This window comes from Salvia splendens, chromosome 11 (genome assembly GCF_004379255.2).
Source record: "Salvia splendens isolate huo1 chromosome 11, SspV2, whole genome shotgun sequence".
In the NCBI taxonomy this organism is placed as follows: Eukaryota; Viridiplantae; Streptophyta; class Magnoliopsida; order Lamiales; family Lamiaceae; genus Salvia; species Salvia splendens.
This window is the reverse complement of record NC_056042.1, coordinates 32,339,454-32,365,971: the sequence shown is the minus strand read 5'-3', so window position 1 is coordinate 32,365,971 and position 26,518 is coordinate 32,339,454. Positions and strand designations below refer to the sequence as shown.

General features: G+C 37.0%; 2 protein-coding genes, 1 non-coding gene and 1 pseudogene across 3 annotated transcripts; 2 read left to right on the top strand and 2 right to left on the bottom strand.

Moving 5' to 3' along the window:
- Positions 1 to 804: 804 nt before the first annotated feature.
- Positions 805 to 2,406, bottom strand: LOC121753910 (cyclin-D1-1-like). The gene is made up of 5 exons (XM_042149202.1): positions 2,206 to 2,406; positions 2,043 to 2,129; positions 1,670 to 1,964; positions 1,481 to 1,590; positions 805 to 1,371 (listed from the first exon to the last, which is right to left on the bottom strand). The coding sequence occupies exons 1-5, from the start codon at positions 2,365 to 2,367 to the stop codon at positions 1,159 to 1,161; spliced, it is 867 nt and encodes a 288-aa protein (XP_042005136.1). The 5' UTR covers positions 2,368 to 2,406; the 3' UTR covers positions 805 to 1,158.
- Positions 2,407 to 8,272: 5,866 nt separating this feature from the next.
- Positions 8,273 to 10,949, bottom strand: LOC121754313 (nucleobase-ascorbate transporter 4-like). The gene is made up of 10 exons (XM_042149695.1): positions 10,822 to 10,949; positions 10,614 to 10,711; positions 10,337 to 10,513; positions 10,151 to 10,251; positions 9,988 to 10,063; positions 9,523 to 9,564; positions 9,273 to 9,359; positions 9,129 to 9,187; positions 8,846 to 8,974; positions 8,273 to 8,756 (listed from the first exon to the last, which is right to left on the bottom strand). The coding sequence occupies exons 1-10, from the start codon at positions 10,823 to 10,825 to the stop codon at positions 8,699 to 8,701; spliced, it is 831 nt and encodes a 276-aa protein (XP_042005629.1). The 5' UTR covers positions 10,826 to 10,949; the 3' UTR covers positions 8,273 to 8,698.
- A 5,065-nt stretch (positions 10,950 to 16,014) lies between these two features.
- LOC121756402 lies at positions 16,015 to 20,437 on the top strand (annotated as a pseudogene).
- A 2,095-nt stretch (positions 20,438 to 22,532) lies between these two features.
- Positions 22,533 to 22,604, top strand: TRNAP-CGG. Its single transcript has one exon. It is a non-coding gene; the product is annotated as a tRNA-Pro (tRNA).
- The last annotated feature ends 3,914 nt before the right edge of the window (positions 22,605 to 26,518 follow it).

The following is a 26,518-nucleotide window of genomic DNA, read 5'->3' as shown; positions in this document are numbered from 1 at the left end:
TAAAACACACTTGAATAAAGATTTTGTAGTTGTCTCTAGTTTACATGTAACAATAATTATTCCTCAATCTAATTGACATACTAATAAATACTGATAGTAGTGGATTCATCATCATATTTCAATTAAAATGGTGCAAATATATCATGCTAGAGGTAATTAAGTAGTACTACATCATTTTTGTTGTACTATAATTAAATGTTTAACTTGCAATCCAGTCATGAAACTAGGTCATGTTATTATTTGCTTTTTCACCTCATATTATTAAATGGTGATAAAAATTCATAACCTTTAGTGATATGCTTTAACAAGTTTGCAACTACTTAATTATTTCATCAGTCCCAAAGTAAGCGATTCCTCATAGAGTATCATTATATGATGACAAAAATTACTAACCATTAGTGATACACTTTAATAAGTTTGTAGCTACTCAATTATTCCACCAATCCCAAATTAAGCTATTCGTAATTTTTATATGGATGTCCCAAAGTAAGTCATACAGTATGTTTTTGTTTTGTTATAAATTAATCATTCTAATTTCTCATGTTTTATTCTCTATCCACTTCTACTCTATATTCTTTTTTAACTTAACTCACCAAACATTTAATATTCATACGAAAAAAAATCAAAAGAAACAACTTAGGATAGGTATATATTTTAAGTTTAAAAATCCAAATGAAAACAATGGAAATTAAAATAACCAATTAACAGAGCCCAAGAATTTTGGATGGATTTTTTTTGAGTTGGAAATATGTTACTGTATCACTCATTCTATATTATGCATATTTCAAGATTTATCTATAAATATATGACGCTCTAAAAACTTTATTAATAAACACATACAAACACAGAAAAAAGATCCATAACTACCACCATTATGCTAAAATATAAAATTAAATAGAAAACGAGAACTAGAAAAGAAAAGAAAAAAATACTCATACCAAAATTATTGGAGTACACAGCCCCCCTCTAATAAAAGTCTCAAAATTAGGGGCAATCAATTGAATCCATTGCCCAATAAATAAAAAAAGTCCATCCTTTTTTTACAGCCAATTATGGAAATAATTACTCCAATTAAATCAAAACTCAAAAGTATCCCTTTTTTTCAGAAGATTTTTTTTTTTGGAAGAAAACAGAAGAATACCTAATGCTTATCTACAGTTACGATTCCTGTACATCCGGCGGAGACAATCTCGGCCGCTTGTTTTGCGGCTCGGAGCCGGCTTGATTTTCGGAGTTGGTGTCGCAGCTAGCGCAAGCCGCCGCATCGAGGACGCCGTGGGGACTCGGCGGCGCGGCTTTGAGACCGTCGGATGAAAGACACGTGTCCAACAAATATTCCTCCATTAGTTGATGACAGCTTCTCACCATTTCCTGGAGAAGAACGAAATCAGTAAATATTTCCTTCTCAGCCCTGGAGAATGTGATATTCCATTTCACTACCTCAAATTTCCAATAATATTTCCGCGAAATCGAATCTTACTCTGTTTATTCTCTCATCGAACGTATCGGGCAGATCTGCGCCCGCGCCGACGGAGGATATCGCGGCGGCCGCTGCAATCACCGACGGCGGAAACCTCATGAAGTCCACCACTGATCAATCCAATACAGCGAGGGTTTAGATCGACATTGATAAGAAGTTATCGACGGTTATATGCGATTTGAGTTTTACCGCGGCTGGTATTGAGGATTAAATCGGAGGCGACGGAGTGATTCGCGGCGGAGGCGGAGGAGGAAGGAAGCATGGAGATGAAGTGATGGAGGTAATCAAACGGTGTGACGGAGCGTAATCTCCAATCGAGAGTAGTCAGAATTAGAAGCTCCATCCTCTGTATCGTCTTCGGCTCGAAAATGTAGATGCGCTCGAGCGATTGCAGCTCTAGAAGGCATGGAACGTGCAATTCCTCCATTTTCGCGGCGAGAGAGAGGCATGCGATTGATAGAAGCTGGAACTGCCATCCGGTTTCCTAAATTTTCGATTTTAAAAAAAAATTGTTAGCTCTGCGCTACCGATCGAAGTGTAGATAGAGAAACGAATCGATTACCGGAAGCGAATTAGCAGCGAGGAAACGATCGAAGTAGTTGATGGAGAGGAAAGCCGTGACCGGTTTGAATTCGAAATGCGAATGTACCTATAATCGTTTGCTCAATTAATCGCCATCAACATTCAACAAGCTCTACAGGTATGAACTAAACCCTAAACCATACCTTGAGAATGGAATTGATGGAATCCTGGCGAGAGGCGAGGTGTATGGGGCGGTTATGGCAGAAGCGGATGTAATCGGGGTCGGGCATATGGCGGGGCTCGGAGTCGAGCAATCGGGCGACGAGAGCAGATTCATCGGATCTGATTGAGCCGGCGGGCGACATCTCGGCGGAGGAGCGGCGGCGGAGGGGGATTGGTGGTGGTGGTGGTAGTGGTAGGGATTGACACATGGCGGTTTATGATTCGTGGAGGAGTGAAGACATCTTTTTCTTTCTTACTTTGATTTGGAGTTTGATTCTCTCTATAAATAAGTAGCTGCGCGAAATTTGAAGAGAGAGTGGAAGATCCATTTTGTGAATGGGCCTTATCACAGACTAAATTTGCCAAGGATTTTGGATCCGACCCCTACACAATTTTTCCCTTTCTCCACTAAATAAAATTAGTAATATAGTTGATTTTGTAGCATCATGAATAAAATCACCAGTAAAAAACTTTTATAGTGATCGAAACAGCGATATGACTGTTAAAGTTACATATTGATTATTTGATCGATGTGTAACTTTGATTGTCACGTCAATATTTTTCAAAGTGTCCTAAGAGCATCTCCAGTGGTCGGCGGACAAGTCATAGTTCAGCCATGCCACATGATCAGCACTAAATTCCTCATGCCGCATCAGCTGGTCAAGCAACTGGACAAGCAATAGCCCAGTCATAGCCTTGCCACATCATCAGCACTAAAAAAATAATTAAACAATCATACAAAATATGGAATTAAATTTACGACACATATACGGGAAAATTCTCTAATAATATTAAAATTTTAAAAATACATTAATTAAAAAAAGTAAAAAAAATACATTACTTAGAAAAAAAATCCTAATCCACGCACGGGCACACCCCTTCCGGCGCCGCCTCACTCCTCGCCGTCGTCGCCGCTATCCGGGACCCCCAAATCTGCGGCATCTGAGCCCGCGTCAGAGCCCCCCACCTGTGCCGCGCCGGGATTCAAATCATGTCGCATACTCACGAGCACGGCGTGAAAACAACTCTTCTCCTCGGGGTCAGTTGCATTCTTCCATTGATCTATGACCTTGATCATCTGAGCCCGCGCTTGTTGACGCGCCAAGAAGACGAGGTCGGTTGTCGAGCTGCCAACAGGGGGGATGCCGACTCGACCTCCTGGGACCTCTGGCGAGGGCGTTGCGCCCGTCTTTGACCAACCGGGCGAGTGCGGCGAGTAAACGAGGGAGGGGACGGGGTCTCGTGAGCATCTTCGGGGAGGTCGTGGGAACCGCCGTTGCTACCTCCGGCGTAATCACCAGAATAGTTCAAGCGCGCTTCTTCGGCCAGCCCGCGTCGACACCTGCCCGAAACTTCTCGGAGTCCATTAGCACCTCGTAGCAGTTTCAATAGGTGAAGTCCTTGTAAAGCCCGGGCAAGGGAAACTCTTTCTCCGCCAGCCTCCTGCAGTCGTCGTCAGTTTGGCCGCTGGACTTCATTCGGAGGGAGTTGGTGTACAAGCCCGAAAATCGGGACACCCCAGCCTGGATTCGGTCCCACCCCTTCCGGTACTCCTCCCCGCTGCGTGGCCTCCCCTCTGGGCAAAATGCCTTGTAGGTTGCTGCTATTTTAGCCCACAAGTTAACGATCCTCTGATTGTTCGAGGCGAGAGGGTTATCGCAAACACTCACCCACGCCTTGGACAGCGCGACGTTCTCCGCGTCTGTCCACTTCCTCCGTACCTCCGTCTGCGCCGACTCGCCGACCACCTTCTTCCCCTTCTTCTTCTTGGGCGCGCCCCGACCCCGCCCCACGGGAGTGTCCGGTGCCCCAAGATCTATACCCAACTCCTCTAAGGAGAAGGACTCAATCCCCTGGAACTGCGTATCCGCTGGGGTCGATGTGTGCGAAGCAGCAGTACCAAAATCAAAGCTGGGCGATAGACGTCAGAGCCCCCGGCGTCCCCTGCCCCCACGGTGCATCCCCGCCATCCCCGGCGTCCCCTGCATCCCCGCCATCCCCGGCGTCCCCTGCATCCCTGCCATCCCCGGCGTCCCCTGCATCCCCGGGTACCCCGGCGTCCCCTGCATCTCGGGATGCATCCCCGGGTACCCCGGCGTCCCCTGCATCCCGGGATGCATCCCCGGTCCCCCCTGACCCCCCGGCATCCCCTGCCATCCCGGCATACCACCACCAGATGCCATCCCGGGCATCATCTGCTGCCAAGGGCACATGTTATTGTAGTACCCGGGCATCTGATTCCATCCACCTCCCACGCGGACCGCGGGAGTTTGAGACCCGCTCGACCATGAAGTTGGCTCGTTGTTGAGATCCATTTCGCGTTGTTGATCTTGTGCAGAAATTAAGATAGAGAGAGTACTCGTTAAAACAAGTGGTGCGAATGAAAATGTCGTGCAAATCGCGTATATATAGTGTTTCGAAATTTAAAAAAAAAATTCGCTCGCCGGTTCCTCGCCGATCGGGAGGCTGCAATAGCGGCGAGCCAATCGGCAAGCGCCCGGGAATCGCGTACCCTCGCCGAAATTCTCACCGATTTGGCGCTCGCCGGCTGCAATAGTTAAGCGAGCGCCAAAAATCGGCGAGCCGCTCGCTCGCCGACCACTGGAGATGCTCTAGCTATATCAAACATAGTCATCGTGGAGTAGCAGGAAGTGTCTCGATCCCATATTTCAACGCCCGGATGTCATTTGCATCAACATTATAAAGTCTCAGCTGTTCGAGGTTGCCACAACATTTGATTTAACTTTTTTCATTAACGCTATGAATCCTAAAACTGAATTCAAGCTCAATATTAATCTAGAAACCAGTCAAGGTCTCTATAAATGAATGTTATAAAGTCATAAGCTTTCTGCAATGACGTTACAAAACTCAAATATCAATTCGTACAGAAGAACCAAAGTTATAAGAATAAATAGAGATTGTAATATAACAAAATAGTATGAAAAATATTGAAATTAGACGCAATTTTATTGGAGTATATACAATTATTTCATTTCACAAACAATATGGTCTGTGTGGGCTGTGGTCTCACTTAGCAAATTTCATTTTAGTTGCGATGAACACTTATTTATCTATTAATATGCAAATTAATAGTAGTGTTTTATTTTCTTATAAGTATAATTGTTTTGTTTTCTTTTTTTCTTGTCTAAAATATGTGTTTTCTTATTTTGAAATAATCTCACTATTAACTCGATATACATTTCACATCATTATATCGACTTATTTACAAAAAAATTAAATATTTTTCACATACTTCTGAGTATTTATAATTAAGGGAGTATTTATACTTCTGAGTATTTTTCCCACTCATCCATACAAATATCTTAGTAACATCTAATTATCGTGTCAATTTACAAAGGCATTCAATTTTTTTTTTATCATATTTACTTTTCGGTGGTAGGGTTGTATCTTTTCAGTTATTTTCAAGACATTAGGACTTTGTTATATTTAGCAATCATTTTTCCTTGATTCTGAAGCAAAATAAACTTATTTAATTGCATTTCCTTTCTTTTCTATTACTATGTGTCAATTCTTCCACATATAAGAACTATTCCTGCATCTTGACATGTCAAACTCAAATCTATGGATTGATGTTACACAATACATAAAATGTACAGATCTTACTATTTTGTAAATAAATATCTTCAAAACTCTCAAAATAGAGTTGATATTTGATCTTAATTATGCAATAAGATGTTGTTTAATATTTAATTACTACTATAATTCTATATACATATTGATTCATAGCCAATTGAGAAAAAGAAAAACCAGATGTGTAAGTTGAATTCCTAGCAAGTAGTAACAGCATCTCTAGTGGGCGGATGTCCCACTAGGACATCCACTAGGACATTCCGAAAACACCTCCCGCCACGTTACTAGGACTTCCCATCCCACTGCCACGTCACTAGGACATCCCCTTCACAATCCGCCCTTCCCATCGCCCTTCCCACTAGGACTTCCCGCAATAAAAAAAATCACAAATTCACAAATAAAAAAATTTATGTTTAATGAAATAAAATTTCAACACGAATACGAACGGGAAAAATTAACAACTTCATTTAAAAAAAACATAGATGATTTGAAAAAAAAAATTACATAGTAATAAAACAAAAAAAAGTACTAACATCAACGGCAACTCTTCCGCGTCCAAACCTCTTCGATAATATTGTTCTGAAGTCGAACATGAGCATCTGTTTTCCGCATGTCGGCAAATGCACGCATCCGCTCGACCTCTCCATGAGGTACCCCCATATTCACATTCGCGGTGGCCACGCCGTGACTTGGACCTGCACCCGTATCATCTTCATTGGTCCACTGAGTCAGTTCCGCACCTTCATTTTCGACAATCATGTTGTGCATTATGATACATGTGTAAATAAAATTCAACGAGCCGTATATATAGAGTTTAAAAAAAATAAAAAAAAATTTAAAAATCGGACGTCCGACCCACGCCACAATGGCGGACGTCCGCCCGCCCGTCGCGCCGACGTCCGAGGACACCCGACGTCCTCACGGGACGTCCGTATCCGACCTCCCCTGCCATAATGGCAGACGTCCCGATCGCCCGTCGCGCACGTCCGATCGGACGTCCGCCATTGGAGATGCTCTAATGTCTTCCACAATTAATTTTAAGGATTAAATACACGTTACGAGAAATATTGTTTTAAAATTAATATTTTTAAAAAGAATGAAATATTTTATGATTTTCGACTATAGAAATATAGTCTACTTTGATATTCGCGATTGACTGGTCTTTGCTACTTTTCACTAACTCCTCTTACTTATTTTCTTTTTTAATGCTCTGAACTACGTACAACTTTCAATACACCTCATGTGCCCAGCTGGTTCAATTTTTATTTTTTTTCGAATTTATTTATTTTGTAATTAATTAGTCACTATTTATACTAGTATACTCCTCTCCTTGTTACAACTCGGTCGCTCGAAACCAACTACGCTGCCTCTACGGGCTATACTAGGACTCTTATTATTATAAATAGACATTAATGTGATACAGATGAGATTGATGATATAAGTTCTTATCAGTTATCATAAGGTTATTGGTTATTGTTTTCGATATAATGTTCTAAAACAGTAAGTCATGCATAATTATGCATTAATATCAGTACTAAGTTATTGATCTAGAAGATCAAATTTTTAATATTACAGTGGTTACTAACTTCACTGCGGAAGTAGTATCTTTAAAGCTTCATTGACTGAACATTCTCTTCATTATTTCATTTCTCCCATGAATTATTATGCAGTTTTTTTGTACTTGACGGTGAAGAAATGCATTTCTTGTTGTAATAAATGATCGTAATTACAGTTCGGTAATTTCCAATAAAAACCGTAGATACCGTACCTGGTAACTATGCAAAAATTTCTTGTTGTAATAAATGATCGTATTTTAACTCAGTTTCTTCATATGTACACTACAAAAGTTTATGAGAGTCATTATTATTATTATACACTTGCATTTTGGGTCATTCCCTTTTGACATATTCACATAATGCAAAAATTAAGACATGTTTATGTCAATTGACCTATAAAGAGAAATGACCCAACCACTCGGAAAAAATACTTTTTTGAAAATCCGACTCTAAAAAGAGAAATAAGAAAACATAAATATGAAATAAAATCCAAAAAACAGAAAAATGACATTTTCGCTACTCGAATAATCTCTGATGATCAAAATCCATGATGCATCAATACTTCTCCAATGGAGTTATGAGTTCGATTTATCAGCCCATTTCGCAGGTCTTGTGTGAATTTCAAATCATTCTATGACTGAACTTTTTAAGTTCGTTAGCTGCAACCGCCAACTGAATCACTTATCAAGCTCAAGAAATTTATTGTTCGAGCCAATTCAGGCTGATTTTTTTTACAGTTAGAGAGTCACCTAGAGATTTCAGGCCAAACCCTATTATATTGTTTGATGGTTATTTTGGACCAACTAGTAGAATTCAGATCAAATTGACATCTCTATCAATAAAAATACCTATATATGTATGTGTGTGTCACACTACACCGTCTACATGATAGTGTGTTAAAGATTAATGGTAATACAAACATACTTTTATTACATTGTAGGGTATCTCTTTCTCATGAAGAAAGAGAAAATGTATGATCGACTAATTATACATTAGAGGAGGCAGCTTCTCTAACTCTTAAGTGCTACATTGATATATATGTACATATATGGCTAATTGGTTGAATTCAACAAAGCCAATTCTTGATCCTCTTCCCATGGTGTATGTATTCCTTGAAGCAAAGATCTTATGCATCTCACATTCTTAACTTGGGATGAATGCGTGTGTTAGTAGGAAGGGAAATACTTGGAAAGTCCATATGGAAGAGAGTAGAACTCTTCACTCCTTGGATCTTTGTCAAAATACTTGAACTTAGCCCACCAGTGCCTGCCGCTGTCTCGCCTAGTGTTGGCATGCTTGCGCGCAAGAGTAAGGTCGAGAAATATGGCTACGCAACCTGCCACCACGGCCGGGGACGTGAAGAAGACAAGAACCATTTTGTTGAACTGCGCAAGAATACAAGTTAGGCATAATTCCTTCAATTGTATTAGGAAGTTGGGAAAAAAAACCCGAGTCGTGGATATCAGTTGCGTACCCACACGGAATGAGCGTGAACAGGACCGCGCCCAGACCGAAAGCCCCATGAAGAAAGAAAAGCCTAAAATGAACTTTGTTCTGAAGCTGTTGAGGTTGCAATATTGCAGTAAGCCCAGACCAGCAGAAGCTGTCAAATATGGTTGCCCATGAACATGCATTACATTAATACAATTGAGAAGTTCGGATGACTTAGGTCGAGAAAGAGGCATACTACATGCTAATATAAGCATTCAGAATGCTTAGTTGATTTATTTGTTTCTTCAGAAGGTTAGCAGCATTACACTGATACGGTTGATCCGATTCCAGTGCCAAATAAACAGTCCAGGAAAATGCCAAATCCCTGCATCTCACAGAAATAATAGTGAGGCTAAAAATTATGTTGAGAAACTGCAAGCCAGGAGGTGTATAGCTAACTCTCTTCTTACCAGCCAGCCGATTCCTCGGCTAATAACAGAAGATGGTATATGCGTAGCACTCGCATATCTGGATGCTGCGATAAATGCCCCTGTTGACTGTAGAAGAAAATAAAATGGAACCAAATGAAAAACTGATACCTCAAGGAGGACAGCAACAGATGTGGAAAACACAGAGGATGCCAAATATATTGTACAACATAACATCCTTGAAGAGAAAGAAACTGAGTGAATACATATACTACAAGTTATGTTTACTTACATGGCATAACAAAACAAGCCCAATTTCCACACATTCTGCAAGCTACAAACAATCAACCAATATAATCAACAAACAAGAAATCTGTTAGGTGCTTTTGCTTGGTTCAAAAGTTCCAAATCAATCATATTTAGCTCAAGAATATGATGCTTTCATATACTAAAATGTCTGAGCATGAAGTAATCCTCCACCTACAATATTCCATTTGAGAAACACTATTTCTCTGTACCACACGTAACGACACCTTTAAGACCAGTATATACGATATCTTCAACTAAAAGTTTTGGGGCATGAACGGAAGAGGTTTCGCATCAAATTTACCCATCAGCATAGTACATGTTAAGATTCCAATTCCATGCAGATTTTAACAGAGTACTGATGGGTGAAAAGTTTTAGTTAAAGCTGAATAGAAAATTAAGAACAGCCTCGTAAACATAATGACATTTGATTTGACAATATTTCTCATACCAGTGGGAAACCTTGTTCAAAGAGACCAAATCCAACAAGAGCTATCAAAGGCACAGCAGCAAGAGGGCTCAGGAACCTGTATAGTTAGACGGCTAACTGGATTTACTCATTCATTATCTTACAAGATACCAAAAAATAGCTTGCTTCATGTTTTATCACCCACCTCACAACAATCCTCCAAATGCCAAGAAAGCCAAGGAGCATCGGAAGCACTGAAGCAACCATTAGAGCACCTTGCATCCCCCTCATTGTTCTTAGAAACCTCTTAATCAACAAAGGATAAAACCATCAATTAACAATTACATGGATCCTTAGTAGTACATAACAGTTGTATCAAAAACTAACTAACCACTCTTGGATTGATAAAGATTAAATATCTCTGGGCGAAGGCAACGTAAAGAGACGGAATTAGGAACCTAAGCGAACCGCCTATCACTACTGGCATCCGTGTCCCGAACCATGTTTGCAGCAGTGTGTTGATTCCAGATACAAACAACAAAGTCTGCATCAGCTGAGCCTTCTTCACCTGATAATGATGATTCCAACTTAGTAGGTTTGAATTTCCTCACATGATTTAAGACTAACTATGGCTAATTAAGGAAAATTGATTAGAAATAATTACTAACATTGCCTCCACCCATGAAAGGAACAATAATGGTAGGAATTATCACAGTAGTTCCAAGCATTACCAAGTAATGTTGAAATCCTAGAATCACAGCTTCACCTGCATTAGTTTTTTTAAATTAATTAGGGATGATCATCAATATGCGAGTTCAATTGAAAGCTCTGTTTCTGCAATTGTAGTAATTCGCGCCGTTGAGAGAGAGGGATAACCCATGAAGGATTGCTGTTGACTGCTCTTTGACAGGGTGAGGCCCCAATTCAGCCGCTACCTTCGCCGCCACAGTCATCCTCTCTCTGTAAATATCGATAAGAAGGTGGAATTTCAAGCCTCTCTTCCTTCCTTTACTTCACTTTCGCGCGCTTTCTCTCTTTCTCAGTCTTGCTTCAACCAGTTATGAGCTACTCGTATTCTACCATGCATGAATTTCAATTACTCTTTGTTTTGAAATTACTTGAAATTGAATTGACTTGAAATTAGTTAAATATATTTATTTATAATAGGAAAAGACTAAGATTGATGAGCTAAGATAAATTTTCTTTAGATTAAGTGTCCGATCTTTATTATCAAATTGAATAGTAACATTTACTATATGATTTAGTCTTATCTAATTTATAAACAAATGTAAAAGACAGTATCTTGGGAAATTGACAGAGTTGGTGGCGGATGTACAACTGATCCTACTCGTAGCCTTTGTGAAAATAAATTAGATAATCTAAAAGCAAAGGGACCATTATTAAATTTTACTACTAGTATTATTTATTTCTTCATCATTTCTATTTATTGTATTTTAGCATTATTGCATAATGGCAAATTAGGATTGAGGATATGTTTGGGAGAAAAGAATTGTGTTTTGTTTAAGTTGTGAAAAATGGAAGAGAGTATGTGCAAGCAAAGAAGTTGAGAAATGATGAAACAAGGCAACCAATGTGGTGAGCAAACAAGACTCTTTATCAATAAACCCTCAACATTGGATGACCTAATTCACCAACCCAACACCCTTGCCTTTTTTATTAACAAGTATTTCCTAAAAATTTACAAATTGTCACAAATTGGTTAAGACTTGGTCAAATATTTCGATAATAAAATACCATATGTAACAAATTTGAGATCTTATTCCTTTTAGTATTATTTAAAATGATATCGTTTTTAAACACACGGGTTTTTCCGCAAATACTTAATTACTTAGGATGTGATAGAAAATAGTGGAATACATATATATTCATTCTTTTTCCACATTTTAACAAAACATGAAGGACTTGGGATGAGATAAGAAAAAGAATTAAAATATATGTATCCCATTCTTTATTATCAAAGTTAAGATAACACACTAAATTAAGTATTTTCATAAAACCTTGTCTGATATCAGTGATTATATAGCAGTAGTAGTAGTAAGAATTAGAGTAAGTCCAGATTAAATTTTACCAATTAATGGATAACTAAGATTTTTGTTAATTAATGCTTAAATAGGCATTTTATATATAAAATTATTTATGATTAATATTATTTATCGCGAATGATAAATAATAATACATTATCTCGTTATATATTTATCATTCGCGATGAATAATATGAATCATATATTTATCTAAAGATCTAGTTTTTTTTATGAGATGTGCTGCTGTGTAAATTTTTTTCGGTCTTCATTACAAGCCCAGTTTACTTCATTGTATCAGATTTATTACTTCATTCTGTACATAATACCTTGAAACTACAATATGTTTTTACTTACTTCCAGTAAGTTTTGAAATGATTCAACACGTGCTTCATTCGAATTCATTGGCCTGGATTTTTACTTTATTCACTTTAAAAAATGTAATTTATTCAAGTGGGTTTATTACTTCATTCAGAAACGTTATTACTTCATTGGATAAGTTTGTTACTTCATTCCAGTAGGACTTCAAATGCTTCTACAAATACTTTATTCAAATAATTTATTACATCATTCCATGTGTTTATTACACCATATCAGCGCTGTGGCGGGTGATGATAGACGTTGTAGAGAGAAAGAACGATATGCGACGACGAAACCGCATTTACGTACTGGAATGAAGTAATAATTCTATTGGAATGAAGTAAAACATACTGGAATGAAGTAATATATTTTGGGATGAAGTTAAATCTTCGTAACATGTTAGTATGACTTATTTGCCTTCGGATGAATTAAAATAGATTCGTGATGAAGGCGAAAATAATTTATAAATTTGTGCATCTCATCCATAAAAAACTAGATCTAAAAGCTCTAATTTGGTATGGTTTTGTGGTTCGGCAATAAGGAGTGGATTTGCATATAATAGGACTCATATTAATTATAAATAAAAGTTTTATCTAAATTTCGTACTCCTTTCGTCCCGCAATAGGAGTCCTATTTAGTTATGACACGAGTTTTAATAAATGTAAAGAAAAGTGGGTTGAATAAGTTATTGAAATTTGAGTCCCAATTATATATATTAGTTTATATTAAAATGTGAGTGGAATAAGTTGGTGGAATGTGGGGTCTACTTACCATTATGGTAAAAGTAAAATAGAACTCTTATTGTGGAACGTATTGAAACGACAAAATAAGACTCTTATTGTGGGACGGATGGAGTATTTTTCAACCAAATATTATTTTAAAAGAGTTCCATCATCCAACAATAACTATTTCCACACTACATACATACTAGTAGAACTACTTTTAGGTGGAAATAGCCAATTTCTCAAACTCTCAACTGCAGTAGTCGTAAAGAAGTTTACCAACCTGCAAAATCCTGGATCTTTTTCTATTCGTCTCAAGTTAAAATCACTATCTATTATCACTATTTAATTTACTACTGTACTAGTACTCCCTCCGTCCCGCACTACTCACACTTATTTTCTTTTTGGGCGTTCCAAGTTACTTGCACTATTTCCATTTTTAGTAAAAATTTTCACCTACAGTCGTCATTTTTGACTTTCCTATACACTCATTCCTTAATCTCCGTGCCGAAAAGGAAAGGAGCGAGTAGCCCGGGACGGAGGGAGTATTATAAAAGTTTGTGTCTTCACAAAGAATTCTATGTATGTAGTATTTGCACTTCCATTTGTAAGGATTGATTAATAATGTGTTAAAATTGGTAAATTAGTTGAATTCAGTTAAGATTACTAAGTCTGCTTAAATGGTAAACTTGGTATGAATTAGGTATCAACGAAATTCATACCATGATTATAATCTATCAGGTTTGCATGTTTGATAGTATCATGTCTGAAATAGGTTGAAGAATATTTTCATCTAACTAATTAAGAAATCAACTGCATTTTAATTTGATTTTGATTTTGATTTTGATTTTATGAAGCGAGTATAAAACATATCACATGAAAATAAATGAATAATAATTAAAGAACACACTAACAAAACTAAAAAAAGGGAGCAACCGAAATTATCGTGGGTCCAAATCTAAAACTGCATGAACAATTTTCTGTTGCGTGAAATCCCTCTTTCAGATTTACCTAATTAGAACATAGATTATCGAAAAACAAGATAATTGTTTGGTGGGTTGCAGAAATCATGAGTTACTACAATCAGAATAATCAGCCGCCGCCGGTCGCCGCTCCTTCTCCTCAAGGCATGCTTTCCATCTCTTCCCTATTTTTCATTCCAATTTTCAAATAATTTGGCTTTGATTAAATTAAATATAATAATACATGTTTAGGATATCCGACGCCGCCGGAGGGATACCCAAAGGAGGGCGGCTACCCGCCGCAGGGCTACCCACCCCAACCCTACCCACCTCAGGGGTACCCACCCCAGCCCTACCCACCTCAGGGGTACCCACCCCAGCCCTACCCACCCCAGGGCTACCCGCCCCCCGGCTACCCTCCCCAGCCGCAGGGGTACCACCCCTACCCCCCACAATACGCTCCTCCTCCACCGCCGCCACACCACCACCACAACCATAAGCCTAACGGCGGAGACAGTTTCTTGCAAGGATGGTACGCCGCATCTAACGTTGATTTTTCAAAATTTTGTTTCCAATCGACACAAGCTTTTATCCAACTTTATTTTGTTTAAAGCCATGCCGACATTTCATGCATGTTAATTTGTGGGCCGTCTAAACAATATGAACAATTCAAAGTTTATATGTTTAGTGTATAAAATCATTATGTGTATGTAGGAGCAATATACTGTTCCATTAAGCTAATCGAGTATTGTAGTTTAAAGACTTTGGTTGTGTTTTTTGAGATTAATTTTGTGTCAAATGGCGAAGACCAAGACTAATCCTACGTGGCATTGTCCCGAGATTGAGTATAAAAGTCGAACAATCATAAGGCCCAGTCTTACCCGATCTATCAAACCGAATATTACATTTGTGTTGTGTTGTGTTGTGCAGTTGTGCTGCGCTTTGCTGCTGTTGCCTGCTGGATGCATGCTTCTAGTGAAGGAATGTTAAAATGAAATGCAGTGAAATTGAAGGCTACTCTCCAACATTCTTATTACTTAAATAATCATTGTTCAATTTGCTCTTAATTTTTTATCAGTCAAGTTTTCACTGTGATTAATTTGGAATACTGAGATCATGCATCATTTGTTTACATTAATTTCACATTTACACCTTCCTTTAGTTTATTGGTAATAGTTTGTTTATCTTAAATGTGCATCTTGCGTTGCAATTTCACAAGGCCATTCCTTTTCAGTTCATACAAAAGTTCGAGTATGAGTAATAAATAAGTATATTAGTATGTGTTCAAGATTAACAATTTTATATCACTCACATTAAAACTAAAAAAAAATCTAAATACGAATAGTACTTTTAGGGACATACCTATATATTTTTTTCAAATGACACATTAGTACACAAAAGTTTTTCATTTACTAATTTTATATTCCCTCCACATCCCATTTACACAGTAATTTGAAGAAAATTACTATTGTTTCTTGGTATATTAGATCATAAATGAGAATCAAATTTAATAAAATAAATAAATAAATACTAGTAATTCTTGATAATCGACCTGTGTTTTTGTTGGTGACCCATTAAGCATTAGGCCCACAAAATACTGCTAGCTAAAACAGAAAAAAGGACCTTTCAAATTTCAAAACTAACACGTATTTGAATATAAAATTTAAAAATTATAAATGAAAAAAAATTATCAGATTGTAAATAATAAATTGAAAATTCATTCATTTTTATGGACATTAAAATATTTTTTTTACTAAAGGAAAAACTAAAACAATTTCTAATTTTATAACATATGATTACATATAAATTAGCTTATTTTGGAATATAGTCGAGACAGCTACCTATAATTAAAATTTATTATACCATATGGAATCCACACAATTTTAAATTAGTCATTTCCCAACCCAAATTATACTATTATGTTTACGTACATAATGTGTAAATATTCAAGGTTAAATAATTATATTGTTTTATTTGTTAAAATTCACATGACTATTTATTATTGGAAAATTGTCATCATTGAGATTTTCAAGATAAAATACGGTTACCTCAGCCCGTACAGTTATATTTGCATCTTTCACATTTGATTATCAGATCTCCAATTCACCATAGCAATCGCCGTATTGAGGTGATATTTCTTGTACATTTGATGATTAATTATTGATTTCAGCTGCAATTTGAACCCAATTTGCAGGAATTCCTATTTCTCTTGCGAAATTAGGGTTAGGGTTTCCGCTTCTGCGGCTCCTCCAGTCCTAATTTGTTGGCTTCGATTGAGTTTTGGTAATTGGCTTGCGATTAAAATTGAATTTGATCCGTGTTAAATTCTGGAACTTGATGGGTGTTGTTAGCTTTTAATTTTATTTGATCATTGAAACTAGCTGATAATAAATTGTTTGTTTTTACGAATGTAGTTTTCCCCATTTCCTCCCCTTTTGTAGATGATAGAAAAAGTCCAGTTGATTGATCTTTGAAGGCCATTCCTTCTGGAAATTTGATAAATGGTTTTTGGTATAGAACTGCTTTGCTTTATATAAATTGAAGTGAGTTACTTGAGATTATGCAATAAATATATTGTTTAATGCTCTGTAACCTTTTTATGCAGTTAATTTAAAATAATGGGGGCACCTAAGCAAAAATGGACCCCAGATGAAGAAGCAGCTCTTAAAGCTGGAGTTGTTAAGCACGGGCCAGGGAAATGGCGTACCATTCTGAAGGACCCACAATTCAGTGGAGTTCTGTATCTGCGATCCAATGTTGATCTGAAGGTAGAATTTTGTTTTCCCCTATGCTTTTGTTATTATAATTCTGTTTACATCATTTCCGGGTTTTGGATATTTAGATGTTTCTGATTCATGGTTAGTATTGGTTAGGACAAGTGGAGGAACATGAGTGTCATGGCAAACGGATGGGGCTCGCGGGAGAGGTCCAGGTTAGCTCTAAAAAGGATGCATCCTACCCCCAAGCATGGAGAGAGCTCTATGTTGTCCACTTATAGTCAGAGCGACGATGAATTAGTTGATGCTAGGTCTCTTGATCCTTCTGGCGGTTCTTCACCAAATGATGGACCAATGAGATCTATCATGAGGTTATTCATTTCATGTTACAAGTTTTTATTTTTCAGTTATATTTACCTACTGAAACTGGCAAGGTGGAGTCACAACTGTACATTAATTATCTAGTTGTTCATTCTTTCGTCCGTTTTTTTAATGTTTGCTTTACTTTTTGATAAAACTGTGTATATAGACGAGTTGGATTAACTCTTATTTACTTTGAATTAGTTACACATGAAAATCTTTTTTTGGCTTACATCTGCATATGGAATACCAAAAGATTTTGTCACCTGTACTTACATACTATTAGATAGCTGTTCTACACACACGATGCCTGTGATTTGGACATCCATACATGCTCTGCGTGTTTCTAATAACTTTATAGTAGCTCTGTTCTAAAAAGCCAGGGATTGACTGACAGTGGATGTTTATGTTTTCTGTCACTGAAGGCTGGACAACCTCATAATGGAGGCCATAAGCAACTTGAGGGAACCTGGTGGCTCTAACAAGACATCAATAGCTACATATATAGAGGTGATATATTTTTTTTTACTATGTATTGGTTCATTTATGTGTTGGTTGATGCAAACTTGCAGCTTGTTTGTATGTGTTTTGCAATTGACCTATATGTTGGGAATAACACTCACACAATCACGAAAAAACAATGAAGAACACAAGAGAATTACTTAACTAGTTCATTACGATATGTAACTATGTCTGGGGTGATGCCAATCATGAGGTTTTCACTATAGTTTTCAAATGCATAACACAAAGGGAAAAAGCTATTATATATTATAGCAACCAAGCTCTAATCCTAAACCCATTAAGATTCCATCTAGGCTAGAAACATGGGCCCAAACAATTTGGCACTGCGATCAGGCTCTAGTGTAGTAGTGTTTAGTGCATTCAAGCTCCACACACACCAAAACTATTGGGGCATTGACCCAAAGTGCATTCTATGATACAAGAGGGTAGCCATGTGTTCATCACAACATTCTTGTCATCTCCTCCTAGACTTAATTTTTGTGAAAAATCATTTTTCTCAACATATATGTAATTGTTGGAGATAAATATCAAGTGAATTTCCTTCAAATATATTCTGTGTTCTTTACTGCTTGGATGAAATTATCAGGGTGGATATGTTTCAAGTTTCAACTTAAGTCATTTTGTACTTTACTTCCTAGTTGGTTGATATCACGTTTGTTTATGATAAGTGACTGTAGATTTCCTCATGTGGCTCGGAGACAATCTATATATTTTATTTCATGAATCATAAGTGCGATTATGTGCACATTGTGTCTCTTACACAGTTAGTGGATTCGCTGTTTCCTTTTTGAGAAACTGAAACAAGTTCATTATGTTTGTTGATACTCCAGGACAGTGGTAGGGTCTTTCAGAAAATTCTTCAATTTTCTCATTGTTTCATGCTTCTTGCTGTCGCTATGGGAATGTCTGGATGTGATTGTTATAGTAGAAGATATTGGTGGGATAATATGTGTTTGAATGGATTCTGATCTGTGAGGAATAGATTTAATAAATGTTAATAATCATAGCTGTGTTTATGCTTCAAGGGATAAATTATTTGATAGAACTGACTAACACTGCCACTATATTTTTTGAATTCTTATTTTAATCTAACACAGCAATTCTTGTGTCCTGGAGCTGCTACTTTTTGTTTTCAGAAACAATAAATAGATGTATCATTGCTCTCTAGTTTCATTGTCGAATTACAATTAAAAATTTCAGCATATTAAGTTTACTAACTATCTAGTACTACTTTTTATGATTTGGAACACTAAATAAGTAAATTTGTTTGTGGACTTTCATGCATTTTTTTTTCACCTAATACACCTTGGCTGTATTTGTATTTGTACTGTCTTCTGATTGTGGACTTGATTGGAAAGTACAGTTACTGTGTTTATATTTGCCATCTTCATCTAATCTCAGTACTAGTTTCTTTTTCTCTAGGATCAATACTGGGCTCCTCCAAACTTTAAGAGAATATTGTCTGCAAAGTTGAAGCATATGGCTGCAACTGGGAAACTTATTAAGGTCATTGTCTCTTAATTTCTCCTAATTATTTGCTCTCCCCCTTCTAATTCTGAGCATGACACACAAATCAACTCCTTGAAATCTATATTTAGCTGCAACACTATAAATTGGCTGAGACTTAGAGGTCGTTTCCTGTTTTGCAGTTGAAACGCAAGTATAAATAGCCGGAGCCTCCGCATTATCTGAACGAAGATGGAATTCATCTGTTTCTGCGGAAGGAAGGCTCAAGATTTCTCCAAGAATTGTCCATGATGACATTGATCATATCACAAAATCTCAGATTGATGATGTTGAGTTAGCTAATTTGAGGAGTATGACTCCACAAGAAGCCGCTGTAGCTGCTGCTCAAGCAGTCGCTGAAGCAGAAGCTGCAATGGCTGAAGCTGTAGAGGCTGCTCGTGAGGCTGAAGCTGCAGAAGCTGATGCAGAAGCAGCCCAGGCTTTTGCAGATGCGGCAATGAAGACACTGAAAGGAAGAAACACCCCCAACCTGGTGAGAGATATCAAGGCATTCTTGTTTACTTCCACAATATATAATTGCATATTTTTCCTGGAAAATCTGAAATCTGTGCAAAATATTGCTTTAAAAATCTGAAGGACGTGGCATAGCATACCCATTGAATCATTGAATGGTAGACTTAAGTAACCAACCTCTGTTTGTGGTCACCAACACTAATCCCATTCTCAGACGACGAATAAGAGTTATCCTGTTTTGTAACTTTTGATGTACATATATGCTACTGCATTATGAACCCTAGTCTGGTAATTGGGGTGACCATTTTGGATGTATTTCACTAGATTGCTAGTTTTGTCCCACTTTGTCCTTATTTTCTTCTCACATGATTTATTTTTTGTTTTGACAGAATGTACAGATGATTCATGCGTGATGGGGTTCGATCTGATCACTAAAGATTCTCTCGAACGAAACCTGGTTAATTGTCTTCCATGCACTTGATCTATCATGTAAATATGGCAACCAGATATTTAGCCTATAACATGAGGGAGGGGGGAGGTATTCCTCCAGGTGAGCCCGGCGCTCATTGTCTTCTGTCGTCGTCGTCATTTTTGGGGGTTAGCTGTATGTTGATTCATTCTATCCTAGGAGAGACGATTGCTGGGAAAAAAAAACAGAAAAGAAAAGGAGAAAGACCTTGCGGGTGATAAAACTGAGATCACAGTGTTTGGATCCATTGGTTTGTGTTAGTTTAAAATGGATGGCAAATGTCTTTTTTTGTTGTTGTATGAAAATAATAATATTATTATTATTTATAATAATGCCTATCATGAATCCATGATTGAGTGAATAATGACCAAAAAATATCAACAAACAACGTTGTGTTAATATTTTTTTTATTGATATTACTGTATTTGTTATCTCATACATTAAATCTTGATATTAAATAGTCTAAATTTTAATGTAGTTTGTAGAAAAGAATTTACAATTGAATAGAGTGAACTACGCAAATGGTTCTTGAATTATGCGCTTTGCACGTAAATGGTACCTAAACTTTAAAAATATCGTGGGTAGTCTCTAAACTAAGATGTAATCACATTTATGGTATATTTTTTTTACTATTCATCACAATTTTACATTTAGGTAGTGGATTCGATATTTTTGGACATTCATATCTAAGTAGTGGATTCGATATTTTCTCTCTCTCTCTCTCTAATACATAATATGATATTTTCTTATAGTTTGACTACCTAAAATGATATTATTCACTTCATTTTTTCAATCAGTTTATATCAGACCTTCTTTCTCTCTTTCTCTAAAACTTTTAGGAAGTAAAAAATTAAATAAAAAATAGTATGAAATTCTTAAATATATTAATTATAAAAATTAAAATTATAAATTTAATTATTAAAATAATTTGTAGCAAAATTTAATTTTGATTGTGATTTGATTATTTTTTTAATATTAAAAATTAATTTTTTTAATTAAAACTAAATTTTTAAATAATCCTAATTTTTATTATTTAATATTAAAAAATAATTGAATCAGAATCAAAATTAAATTTAGCTACAAGTTATTTTGATAATTAAATTTACAATTTTAAATTTTATTCCATATTTAAGAATTTCATTGTAGTATTTTTATTTTTTACTTTCTAAAAGTGTTAGAGAAAGAAGATCTGACATAAGTTGATTGAAAAAGTGAAGTGAATAATACTATCATTTACGTACTCAAACTATAAGAAAATATCATATTCAGTAATAAAGAGAGATACAGAAAATATCATATCTAGTATCTAGATATGAAAGTCCATAAATGCCCTTTATGCTTTGGGAGCATTTTTGGTGCAAAATTATGATGAATAGTGAAAAAATATAAAAAAATGTGATTACACCTTAGTTCAGGGACTACCCACGATATTTTTAAAGTTTAAGTACCATTTGCATGCAAAACACATAGTTTAAGAACCATTTACGTAGTTCACTCTTGATTATATTCCTATCACATGTTAACTAAAAATGATTTAAATGATAATTTTGCTTTTTAAAAACAATAATTTCTGCATATTTTACACTGGCCTTTTGGATTATAATGGTAATATGAGCTGGAAAACATGCATTCATATTTGAAAAATAATTATTTTTTGTGAACTTGGCCAAAAGGTGAGATTACACAATTGACTTTATTCAAACAGTGTTCACCATGCTCATTCTCTCAGAAACCTCAAGTGAATTGAGATTAAGAGTTTGTTCTTCAAAATGAGTCCAAAATGGCTGCTTATGGAGGCTCTAGTGTCTCTAATGAATATTATAGATCAACTTCAAACTCATCCACACCCTCCTCCTCTTTCCATCGATCAGCAACGCCTTGAATCTCTCAAGCATGTAATCACTTCCCTGCAAGAATTTCTAGAAGGCTATGCTCCCTACACTGAAGAAGAAGAAGAAGAAGATGTTTGGGAGAGTCGAATTGCTGAAGCGGCTTACCATGCTGAAGATGTGATCGAGTCGATCAAATTCATGTTCGATCTAGAAATGATGTGCAAAACATCACCTCCGTCCAATTTTATAAAGGTCTCCGTCCAATTCATGTCCAATTTTATAAAGGTCTTTTCTGTGGAATTTACAGACACTATTTTTACGTGATGCAAGTGAGGATTTCGTTTGCGAGATTTGGAAGATGCCTCAACTTAGGCATGTCATAGCATGGTGCATATTGTCTCTCCGATCCTCTCAGTGACGAAGAGGATATGGTGTTGGAAAACCTACATACACTCTTTTGTGTGAAGAATCTCAAATTTGGTGAGGGTGTGCTTAAAAGAATCCCCAATATCAGAAGGTTGAAGCTATACTATGCAAGATAAATAGATAGCTAAAATAAATAGCACCTGTTTGTGAACATCGTATCCATTCAAATACATAACTATAGCTAAAAAAATAGCACCTGGGCATTTGGTCTAGTGGTATGATTCTCGCTTCGGGTGCGAGAGGTCCCGAGTTCGATTCTCGGAATGCCCCTTTGAGTTTTTAATTTATTTTAAATTTTTATTTTTTCCCGATTTGTCGATATCTTATTGACGTCGATTTTCATTTAATTTTAACCAAGGAAAAATTATATCGTGAGTTTCACTTAAAAGTTTGTTTCAATAATTAAGTTTTTTTCATAAATCCTTCTACTAATATATTTTACTTCAAGAAATCATTTTTTAAGTGATTTATTTAGCACCGTTTAACATTTTCGAGTCTAGTCGAAAATTAATGCTACCGTCTAATTCTTATTGGAATAATCAGCTACCCAATATATGTACACCGGTATACATATACATCATTTTAATCTTGAAATCAAAAAGCTTATTGCGTGCCTTTAATTTGAGTGATGGAACTAATTTTTAAAAATTCATTACAGTTTTAAATAATACACTCTTGAATTAAACATATAACTAACGTCTATATGAGTGATAAGACATGAATTGATCAATAATATAATGATATAACTTAATCAGATAGTATTAATTTGGCCTGATTAGATCCATTATGATAATTTGGCCTGCAGCTAAACACTAAAACTAATAATTATTTTATCACTTCACATCAAAGTTGCGTTGATTCTTTACTCTCCTCCAATCTATAATACAAAATCTCCAAAAATTACTCATAAAATTGTTATTGGTTATATTTGTACTCTATTTTTGTATGATTATATAAAAAATGATCCTCTAGTTTTTCCGATATTAGTCCTATTTAGCAATTCTTCAATTTCTCCCACGCCACAATTAATCAGTTCAAATATAAAACTATTTTTTAGTATTGAACTATTTAAAATTATAAATAAATTCGGATTAAAATTACACATCGGTTCCAGTTCGGAATCGGAATCGACCGGTTAAACCAGAACTGATCGGTTTCAATTCCGGTTCTAGGATTTATGAAAATTTAAAACCGGCTAACCGGTCCGGTTAGAACTGGAACCGGCGGAATAAGCAGGCCTATTCTACATGATTTTTTTCAATAGCCTGAAGCCATTATGTATTATCAAACATATCAGACCATCCACATCCATGTCTCAATATCGTCTCTTAACCGTCTTATCCCTTAACTGTTCATGGGCTCCACTGCACTTTTTACCCCATCTCTTAACTAAGAGACAATACATGCATCCCTCAATCTCTTAATCATCTCATCCCTTAACTATTCATTTAATTTCATTTTTTATTTTTATTTCCCACAAATTCAATTAATATTTCATTGAAATATTAAATTAATACTAATAATACATAAAATCATTAAATCATTAAAAATCATGAAAATTACAACATCCGAAAATACGAAAAATACATAATTGAAATCCTAATATTACAATTTATTGAAATCCGCATAATCATGGAAAGTGATGCGGTCATCGTCTAACGGTTGCCAAATTTTGCCCAAATGTGCTCTATTAGATCCTCTTGGAGTTGGGCGTGGACCATAGAATCACGTGTCCTTTCCCAAACACACAGCTGCTCTTGCAAAGAAGGATGCACTCCACTGCGAGGCGGACTACTTGCGGAAGAGTTTCTCGGGGTTTCAGGGTCGAACCAATTTCCCGCCTCAGGTCCTTCGTCGGTGACAATCATGTTGTGCAAGATTATGCACGTATACATGATGTCGACCATATTCTCCATAAACCACGTACGAGCCGGGGATTTGATAATGTGGAATTGAGCTTGTAGAACCCCGAACGCTTATTCCACATCCTTGCGAGCAGCCTCTTGCTTATGCACAAAAAGAGCCTGATTGTCGTCTATCGGCCTGTTGAACGTCTTCACGAAGGTTGGCCACTTCGGATAGATGTCGTCAGCAAGATAGTACCCCCTTTTTAAACTGACGGTTGTTAGCGGTGAAGTTGATGGCCGACGCTTTACCATTCAGAACTTCGGTGAAGAGGTCGGATTGGTTGAGCACGTTGATGTCGTTGTTCGATCCGAGGTACCCCGAAAACATGCATGTCAAATCCATAGTCGGTAGTCGGCAACGGCCTCGAGTATAACGGTGGGGTGGGTGCCTTTGTGGCCGCTCGTGTATGATCCCCTCCACGCCACATGGCAATTCTTCCATTGCCAATGCATGCAATCGACGCTGCCAAGCATCCCGGAGAATCGGTGCGCTTGTTCGTGAAGTCGGAGCAGAAACTGACAATCTGCAGTGCTTGGCTTCCGGAGGAATTCGTCGGTGAAGGCTGCCCGGACGCCTTTGCAGAAGTTCACCAAACACAATCTCCCAGTGCTTTCCCCAATGTGCAGGTACTCGTCGAACAAATCCGCAGTTTGTCCAGTAGCAAGCTGACGGATTGCTGTAGTACATTTCCGGAGCGTCGTGAGACTGGGACAGCTAGTAGCGTCGAACCCTTCTTGGAAGTACTCTTCTCGGGCCGCCAATGTATTTGCGATATGCATAAATAGCTCCCGCCCCATGCGGAAACGGCGACGGAAGTAGGTATCTCCTCATACCGGGTTCTCACAAAAGTAATCTCGTACCAACCTTGCGGCGGCTTCTCCCCGGTCACGATGGATATATTTCCGTGGTCGCTTTTGACACACCGTGGCTTCCTCCTCCTCACTACGTCGATCTGCTTCTAGCGATTCTTCCATCATTCGACACATTTGCTCAAATGGATCCATGAATGGATTAAATTTAGGAGAAGAATTGGAGAGGAAAAATGGATGATATAACAGTGATGAGAAGAAAAAAAGATGAGAGATTGTGTGTTTGTGTGTAAAATGAGAGAGGTTAATAGGAGTATTTATAGAATAAAAAAATAAAATATTACCGTTTAAAAATTTAAATTTTTTTTTCAGAAAATTGATTTTTTTAAAAAAATATTTATTGCGTCAGCTGACGAAGTCCACTCGCGTGCCGGTGAATGGGCGTCACGCCGCGCGCCAGCACTCGCCACGTGGCGAGACAGCCCGCCATCCCCCCTCCCCCGAGCTACGGGATGAGACGGAGCATCCACATCGGCGTCTCGATGCGGTCTTGTCTCGCCAGGACGAGATCGAGCCCGCATCGAGACGCCGATGCGGATGCTCTCATCTTCCATAGCTTGGGTCATGTTTGGGTGTGAGAGGTCCCGAGTTCGATTCTCAGAATGCCCCACTTTTGGAAAAATATATAATTATGTGTATAGTACTTATTTTTAAACTCTATCATGTTTAATATATTTCACTACTATCTATTTGCTCAACTATTTAAAAGGGAGTACTTTTATTTTTTTAGGAATAACTTACGTAACTGCCATCAATCAAGAGTCCTTTTTGTTTTACTTGATCATTTCCAAGGTTTAATATTCATAATTTCATAAGTATGCTTTCAAGTTTGTTCACAATTGGCATAAAACATAAGAGCATCCACGTCCGTGCTCTTGCCAATGAGCACGGATGTGGGCCAAGCCCTACTTTTTCTGCCTGCTCTTAGATAAGAGCACAACACCCACATCCGACTCTTCCGCAAGGACGAGCACAAGGGTCCCACCATTCCATTATTCAATTTAAATAAAAACATTTCCACAAAATTAAAATATATTAAAAATACCCGGAATAATATTACAAATTACAAAAAAATTAAAAATTACATAATTAAATTTATAAAAAATAAAAATTGCATAATTAAAATACTAAAAAAAAAATTACATACTTAAAATCCTAAAAAATAAAACTTACATAATTAAACTCCTAAAAAATAAAAATTATGTAATTCAAGCGTAAAAATGCCCCTGGGAAAGAGTAGTCATCATCCGGCAATACCCTCAATGTTCTTTGGTGACCCCGTATCATCGCCACATGCGATCGAAGTTGCTCGGGGGTCATATTTGACCTATCGGCCAAATTGAGTTGGGCCAAAACCCCCCACAACGAGTTGATGGGGGGTTGAGGTGGCACATAGGGAGCGGGAGC

Excerpts from the sequence above, each read along its gene's own strand:
- LOC121753910 (XM_042149202.1), bottom strand. The coding sequence starts at position 2,367 with ATGTCGCCCGCCGGCTCAATCAGATCCGATGAATCTGCTCTCGTCGCC. Across the intron at positions 1,591-1,669 it reads AATCCTCAATACCAGCCGCG|TGGTGGACTTCATGAGGTTT; the intron begins GTAAAACTCAAA and ends TGGATTGATCAG. Across the intron at positions 1,372-1,480 it reads TCGATGAGAGAATAAACAGA|GAAATGGTGAGAAGCTGTCA; the intron begins GTAAGATTCGAT and ends GTTCTTCTCCAG.
- LOC121754313 (XM_042149695.1), bottom strand. Across the intron at positions 10,252-10,336 it reads TCTTTATCAATCCAAGAGTG|AGGTTTCTAAGAACAATGAG; the intron begins GTTAGTTAGTTT and ends TTGTTGATTAAG. Across the intron at positions 9,188-9,272 it reads GCCGAGGAATCGGCTGGCTG|GGATTTGGCATTTTCCTGGA; the intron begins GTAAGAAGAGAG and ends TGTGAGATGCAG.